The sequence below is a fragment of the Salarias fasciatus genome, chromosome 9 (assembly GCF_902148845.1).
Source record: "Salarias fasciatus chromosome 9, fSalaFa1.1, whole genome shotgun sequence".
NCBI lineage: Eukaryota > Metazoa > Chordata > Actinopteri > Blenniiformes > Blenniidae > Salarias > Salarias fasciatus.
In genome coordinates, this window is record NC_043753.1 from 14,895,145 (window position 1) to 14,903,397 (window position 8,253).

General features: G+C 43.0%; 1 protein-coding gene across 1 annotated transcript; it reads left to right on the forward strand.

Moving 5' to 3' along the window:
- Positions 1–361: 361 nt before the first annotated feature.
- eef1e1 (eukaryotic translation elongation factor 1 epsilon 1) lies at positions 362–7,821 on the forward strand. The gene is made up of 4 exons (XM_030099935.1): positions 362–467; positions 1,750–1,947; positions 5,248–5,343; positions 6,870–7,821. Exons 1-4 carry the CDS (start codon positions 384–386, stop codon positions 7,011–7,013), a joined length of 522 nt encoding a protein of 173 aa, XP_029955795.1. The 5' UTR covers positions 362–383; the 3' UTR covers positions 7,014–7,821.
- The last annotated feature ends 432 nt before the right edge of the window (positions 7,822–8,253 follow it).

Consider the following 8,253-nt stretch of genomic DNA (forward strand, 5'->3'; position numbering starts at 1 on the left):
CATTTGCCTAAAAATGTATAGTAAATTGATAGAATAAAACAACTGTTCATGTCACTTGCAGGAACATATTATTGTTAATTATACCTAATATATGCCATGTTATTTAATTTTTGTCCATGAAGTTGAGTGATGCAAGCAAGATAAAATAAAAGAAGCAAGAAAAATATTCCTACATTAAATAAAAAAGTCTCTGTTTTTTTATTTTATTGTATGATTTCATTAATTTATTTTAAGTATCAGCACTGATGCAACAAAACGAAAGAGCCGCACAGCCTGTTTTAATTGGTGAAGTCAACTGTCAGTCAAATTCGAGTAGGCGGGACTTCAGACTTTCGTCCAATCCCATTCGCGCTTCACTGACCTCCCCCACGACGAGGTAAAACATGGCGTTGCGAGAGCTAGCGTCGCTGGAGAAGTACTTGGGACTAAAAAAGCCTAACAAGTACAGTACACAGGGGGATAAGAAGGTGAAGTGACTGTTTTATTGTACCGCTCACAGATCTTAATAAATGGAGGTGTTATTCGAAACTGTGTGCGCTATTGCAAGCGCTGCAGTGATGCTAACAGGGCTATGCTAACGTGATAAGCATGTGTGGAGCGGCTCCTTTGCTTTGTCCACGCTGCTTAATCAGATCCAAATGAACCGGGCTGCTCTGGACGATACAGTCGCTCAGATACTCCTAACATATCCCGGCAGCATGTTTGTTTCTAGTTGTCTTATTTCCTCGCTTTAGCACAATGAAGAAGCTCCACGCTTTGTGGCTGGTCGTCTATTGTAATGAATGTAATGAAGCGGGGGTGGAGTCAGTCAGCTGTCACTGTCCACAGTGGATTCAGCCACAACTCTCCTATGTCGTCTATTTCTAATGAAAACTGTGATTAACTGCTTGTAGTAACCCAGATTTTGGTATCAACTTCCATATTTGTGCCCCACCCATTCTAAAACTGTAAGCCGATACATGGTTCCCTATTTGCACTTCGCTATGCACAATTCTGATGTCCAGACTTTTTAAGTCTGTAAAAAGCAAATTAAATTTTTTCTTCTAAATGCATCACTGATGTTAGAATATGCCTTAAATACGACCAAAGAATGCATTGGATTTGAAGTAGTTAAGTGTTTGAATGTGTAGCCAGGTTTGAAGAACTGACAACAATCCTTTTGCTTATTAACTTTTATAACAACATCGTTGTGTTTGGGGAACTTCATCCCAAGAAATAATTCAACATCCATGTCCCAGCCAGAGTTGACGCCTTCTGCACCTCTGACAGTTTATATCGTCCAACTACCTGCTGCGAGACCGTTTATAAACTTGCTTGACTTGTCCTGTTAGTCAGCCAGTTTGAGTCATAATGATCCTGATTTGTGTTTAAATCTCATCCTCCATAAATATGAAGATTCTCATTAAATATTCAAGTATAAAAACTGGTCTGAAAATTTACTCAAGAGATTTGGGGGATGATCTGATTGTGTTACATGGTTTCATTAAACCAATAAGGTCTCTTCTGAACCACTCTGATTATTTGACTGAATGTTCATCATTGCACTCCAAACATAGCAAATGTGACAGACAGCACCATGCAAAAAGGAAATAAACAATATTTACAATAATCACTGGCCTAATGATAGGCATACAGCAAGGAAGTAATTTACCCCGCACAGATCTCCTCACTTCTTTTCCATAGTTTGAGTTTGTTTGTTTACATTTCATTAACCTTTCTCTCACCGCCTCCTCCTTGACCTGTCTGCAGGTACCAGTCCTACAGAATAATAATGGCCCTCCACTGGTGGGGCAGGTAACCATCGCCTGCCACCTAGTGAAAGAAGCCAAGCGAGCAGAGCTTCTTGGGGACGGTGCAGAGGGCAGGGCAGTGGTGCAGCAGTGGCTGGAGTACAAAGTGACTAAGCTCGACTGCTGCTGTAAGGAAGACATCAAGACCATTCTGAAGGTAAAGAATCGGGGCTACAGCTGGAATTTATCAAGATATATTGTTCGATCTGCTGCGCCACGGGGCCGAATACACCTTGGAACAGTCACCGGCCCATCACAGGACAAACACACATACCACCCACCCACGCTCAATCTAGAGTCAGCAATTAACTTAAAATGCATGTTTCTGTGGGAGAAACCTGGAATATTTAACAAAAACCCACACAAACACAGGAAGAATATTCAAACGACACACAGAAGGACCCCCTACCCTTGAGAATGCAAACCACTGCACCACCATGTGGCCACCCGACTTTATTTTGTAGCAGTTGAAATCAGAAATGGCATCAAAATAAAATTTCACATGTAGTCAAAACTCATGTAGTTAATCTTAGTTTCGGAGCTATTCTCGTGACTTTATTTTGCTTTGATGATGTTCTCCTGTGTTTTTTATTATTTAAGCCAACACTCACGTCTATTTAAGAATCATTTAGTGGTTATTGTGCTATGAACGCTATAGCTACAGGAATAACCTGAGCCCTGAGGTCGGGTTGAGCCATTAATCAAATATAAAGTAAAATCACAATAAGAAACGTTGCTACAGAATTTGCTGATTTCAAAGTTTGCATTAACAGTTTGCATTTAATGTGTGGAGTATTTGTTAAGAGGAATATGGGTTCTGTTTGTAGTGCTATTTTTCACTGACATTTGCGTCAACACTTACACTAAATGTTATTGATGCAAAAAAAAAGATTTAAGTATTTGTTAGGAGCAGTTCAACTATTTTCAGGTCTCGTTTAGAAATAGGAAATAGCATCTAAGCGTTACTGGGAGTGGATCTCGGCAACAATAAACCTGAAAATTTAGATCTACAAGTAAATTTTTAGAAACAAAACCTCAAATATCTGTCTGATAAATCACAATTTGTTATAATCCTAAATTTCTCAAACCCAGTTTGTATCCTACCTGAATATTTTCTGTCTATTTTCTGCTGGAGCCTGTAAAATTCCAAATCACAGCAGACTGCAGTGTTTTTCTGTGTATTTAGTGAGGAAAGATGTTCTCATGGTTGTAAAAATCCTTGATTTTATCCACATTTTGTTACAAATTTCTGCAAATCCATCTTTATTTGTCACGACGTGGGAGTCGTTTAAGTGCATGGCAGAGGTGCCAAAGAATCTCAGCTTCCCAGCCCCTTCTTCTAGCCACTGGTTGGGTCAAAGTGGGTTTGCATCCGCCTTGTTAAGACGCGAGCGACAGGAATACAGACTGATGTATGGCCCTTCAGTGACATGGCCCCGCGCGACAGAGAAAAATGCTTTAATGTGCCTGACGCCAGTCAGCGTGAAATGGATCGTCAGCCACTGGTCTGCTGGACGCAAGGCGCCTCTTGGCACCGTGCTGTCAGCGTGAAGCGTCTGTGTGTTTGTGTATGTGTGTGTGTGTGTTCGGCACTTCTCAGCGTGACACACTGTTGTGGCACGGCTGAGAAGTCATGCTGTGTGGCAGCATGTTATCTGGACAGGCCTCTTAAATATTTTAATGGTGCCACTTACAGAAGGAAGTCGCCCTGAGCAGCTCAGGGCTGGTGCCTGGTGGCCCCCTGTCCTGTCCTGCTGCTTCAGCTGCATCCTTTAACGCTCCTCTTTTAAGCACGCCAGTCATCTCCCATTAAATTATCCAGACATAAAAGTGTCAACTGCAGGAGTTGCTGAACTTTCTCACCCCGGGATGCAAATCCGAAATTCATACTTTTCATGCTGAGACTTGTTTACCGAATAAACATCTTGTCACTCACGTAGTGTCAGGATAATCAAAGCAGAACGGCTTGGCCCTGAACCCCTGCAGACGCTGAGCATTGAAGAAAGTTTGGCTCTGCTCCGTAAACCGTATTAAGGCGAACACCGAGTGACCTCCCGCTGCCTCAGAATTTAACTACTGTTGTTTGTTTTATGATGCAAAAGCTCCATTATTCCATTCTTGACATGTGCCAGTGACTTTGTCTTCAGTCAGCACACCAGCATCCTGCTTTTCACAAAACTCTTGTCAGCTACCATGAACCAGAGGAAACATTCTGAGCTCTCAAGCCTTTGCATTTAATGTATTCAGAAATTAAAGTTTCGCGTTCTGAGATGGGCATCGCCAGCTTTAGTTGCCTGGAGGCCCGGTGACAGAAGAAAGTTTTGCAAACTCCAGAGGTCACTGTTTTCTGACTCAAAGAGATGCTGCAGCGATAGAAAATAGTCTCTTTTAATGTGACGACAACAGCCAACACCACTGGAGTACGGACAGATAAAGGAGACATTAAACAGACTAAACAGACTGCTTGTCCAGCCTGTAAAGTGCTAAGTAAAACATATTTAGATGAATGCTATGTGAATGTTAATTTAAGGTGGGAGCAGGTAGAAGGTGACCCAGGTTGAAGCTCCGTGTGCTGGGGGGGGGGCTGATTCCCCTCTGATGCTCGACTGGGCTTCAGCTCCATGGCTGTAGGCTAAGAAAAGCAAGGATCTGATTGTGGACAGGGAGGAAGTCTGCAGTCTTCATGCCTTGTTTGGCATCACCCACTCTTGCCGCACAATAACTCCATTTGCCCTCAAGATGCTCTGTGCGTGAGGGTGTGTGTGTGTGTGTGTGTGTGCGTGTGTGTATGCATGCATGTGTGTGGAGTTTTCCCATTGCACAATGTACAAGTGCTAAAGATGGTCCTTCCCCTGGGACCAGCACTTCCATGCACAACTTTGCATGCCCAGACACGAGCGGAGAAACACACAAAACGCCGCCCAAGTTTACAGACAGCTTCATTAGATTTGCAAGCGGGAGCTGTAGTCATTCGTTAGCGGAGCAAACAAATAGCCTGTTTTTCGTACGGCATCTGTGCTAAGTCGCCAGTCATGGGGAGGGATGACATACCCCCTCAGGTTACGTATTATTCCCGTCCGCATCGCACAGCACACGCAAGCTCGCATCCAGACTCCCATACCTCACGCACCCACAGACATATAGGTTAATGAACCTGCTGTTGTGTCCCCGTTAGGTCTGCGGTGTCCATTAGCAGGACAACATTTGGTAAAAAGCAGAGCTGGCTCTTTGCAGGAGCGTTTAAAATGGGACGCAGCGCGACTCATAGGTACAACACTGTCTCTTCTCTTTAAGGAGGCCTCATTAGTGATTCCTGTAATGTATTCATCTGTCATGTGAAGACAAGTGTGTTTACATCTGAATGCTTACAATAATGCATAAATTATCATAAGTAATGTTGCGATTTGCATAACATGTTTTCGTTTTGTTTTGTTTTTTTTCTCTGCCCCTTTTTCAGGACCTCAACCTCTACCTGCAAGATAAAGTCTACCTGGCTGGGAACCAGTTCACCGTAGCCGATACACTTATGTATTATGGAATCCATCCACTCATCGTAAGTCACCTTTCGATGCTCCACTTTTATTCAAATGAAGCTGTCAGTGTGTGCTTACTGGATTTTTCTAATAAGGGATGCTTTGTGAAGATTTCTCTGAAGTTCAGTAAAGTCACAAAGTTATCCAGCATCACATGTTCCATGCACAGACATGTATGATTGATTTTTATTGTCAGTACATTTTTTTTAAACCCCCCATTTTAACAGGGACTCATCTCTTTTCCCTCTCTATCACCTCTCGCTTCCATCAAACCACAACTTTAATGAGTAATTTGTCATCGCGCATAACACACAATAAGACCAGTCATATGGCTGAAGGGCACCGGCAGCAACTTGGCAATAAACGCCGGGATTACAAACACATTCTCACTTCTCTTCAAACAAATAAAGCGATGTGGCGTAAAGTGATGTCTTTAGCCTCAGACCAGGGACAAGTAAGTTTGTTACGCCTTACAGGACGGAAAAAAGAAAAAAAAAAGTGAGTCCCGAAATGGGAGAGGCAGAAGGAGATGGAGGGAGGGGCAGATCACATGTTGAGAGATGTCAGTGGATGTGGCGGAGATGGAAGGTTGCCCCCCCGCCACCAGGCAGGGCAGCGTCACTTTGGTTTCCAATCAGTGTGGTTCTTAACCCCGGGGACAGGAGGTCAGCGAACCCAACCCTGAACCATCAGCCGGCGCTGATGTTCAATTCATGGAAGGCAACGCCACAGACATTAAACCTGACTGATGCTTTTAGGGCTCTGGTGTTGTCCGTGTCGGGAATTTCCATATTTCACTTAATTAGATGCTGTAAATCCACCCGCCTAATAACATTTATTATCCAAGGACGTTTCTATGAATCATGTTTTTCCACAGCAGCTCCTCACCTGCGTTGAGCAACAGCAGTAAAATACCTCTGCTCTGTTGAACTTTCTCATTTTCTTTCTCCAATACTTTTTTAACCTTTTGAATGTCACTTTTATTAATTCTATCAAAATGCTCATGACTGAGAGAATTTTTACTATTGCCTGAAAGCTGTGAAAATATTCTGCAGTTTAATAAAAACAAAACAAGAGATGCTATAAATGCATCGATAGAAATTGGTGTAAGAGCAATGAATTACTAAATTGTTAATCAGATCGTGGTTACAGGCAGGTTTGTTTGTGCTGCACATTTTGCACGCAAGGAAACTCAGGCATCAATAACTGTTTTTTTCCATTACATTCGCCACAGAAAGTTATTGCAATTAAAGTCAAAGAACGTGAGTTTCAGAAAGCTTCAAAATGCAGGGAGTTAAAACATTTCATTACATTAGAAAAATAAAACTAAAAAAAAATCTATTATTGATTTTTCTAAATTGTAACGCTGAACAGGAAGGTCCAGGCTGCGTCACCAGTGTAAATTATTTTGGGTCTGAAATGGGTGGTACAGGTCCGATTATCTGTATTTCTACTATTTTCTGTAATTTTTTTCCTTATCAGAATGCGATATAAACATATAATCATCCAGAAACTGATCACTTGATTCCATTCTCCTGTGCCTCAGGTGGACTTGGCCATCCAGGAGAAGGAGCAGTACGTCAACGTAACGCGGTGGTTCGACCACATCCAGCACTACCCAGGCGTGCGGCACCACCTCCCTCCCGTAGTTGTGCTCAGGAACAGAATTTACACCGGCAGACTCCACTGAGACCTCCTCCTCCTCCTCCTCCTCTTCTTCTTCCTCCTTCAGCCTGACCCATCACAAAGCTTCTGTCCTCTGGATCAGGCAATCCAGAGTTGCGTCGTTTCACGAGGATGTTTCTGCACAGTCATATCAGTTTTTTTCCTTCATTCCTGCCTTTTTTTTTCCTTCCAGTCGTTTACTCTTTGGATGTTCAATGGGGGAGAAAAATGTGTTTGTGTATGAAGTACAATTAAGGGAATAACAGCTAATAAAAAATCTAGTTCAGTTGATATTTTTAAACCAATCTCAGTGTTTTGAATCATTTTGCCACTGGCTTGAACAAGGGTTGAGAGAAGGAGCTCATCGGTCACCTTAGCGCCTCTTTTAGTTTACGATGCTGACTTTATTTATAGGAAATCTGGCGCCTTAATTCTTAATCATTTAGTTCAGCAGCAATGTGAATCGGTGACGTTATGTTTTGTTTTTTGTGACTTTTGGATGTCTTGTTTGAAAGGACTGTTGCTGTTGCAGCTAGCCTGGTAAAAAGCTGTTTCTATTTATTAACGAGGATTTTTATTTTTTTTTTTTTTTTTTTAATTTAGTATTATTACAAGTTCAAAGACAACGGAAAATGTTAACTCACTGGTTGTACAGTATGTCCTTGGGAAACGCAGCTCTCCTCCGTGCCACCTCAGTGCTTTTCTGCACAGTTGGTCCAGATTAACGTGGTCGCTGGCTCCACATCATAACCCCGAGGACCACAGTCCATATTGTTCTGCCAGCTCTCTGCCCTGCAGGATCTAATCGGCCTTTCAGACTTGTTATTTATTCAGTCGCTTTTCTTTTTTTTTTGTACAAGGCTGTGTGTATGTTTCCACGTGCGTCTCTCGGCCATTTCACCGGACGCTTTAGCTTCTCCTCGTGCGTGCGTGTGCGTTTTTTTTTTTTTTTTTTTTTTTTTTTTTGTTCCTCTCCTGATTACATCCCCGCTCTCTCCGTTCCACTTCCTCACCACCAGTTGTGTGGGCAGCAGTGAGCAGTTGAGCGTCAGCCCCAGAGTCAGAGATCAGAGTGAGGCTCCAATCAGTCCCACTACCACCACTGTTGATGCTGCAGGCCAGAGAGAGGGCAGCGGGCTCACCAGCTGCCACACAGATCCAGCCAGCCAAGGCCAGAACCCGGGCCCCTGGGCGACAGTCAGCCACTGTGTGTCATTTCAACCCTCTTGCTCCCACGGGGGGCTACTGGAGAGAGAAGGACGAAG

Coding starts and splice junctions, on each gene's coding strand:
- eef1e1 (XM_030099935.1), top strand. CDS start 384: ATGGCGTTGCGAGAGCTAGCGTCGCTGGAGAAGTACTTGGGACTAAAA. Junction 1,948..5,247: donor ACATCAAGACCATTCTGAAG/GTAAAGAATCGG, acceptor CCCCTTTTTCAG/GACCTCAACCTCTACCTGCA. Junction 5,344..6,869: donor ATGGAATCCATCCACTCATC/GTAAGTCACCTT, acceptor CCTGTGCCTCAG/GTGGACTTGGCCATCCAGGA.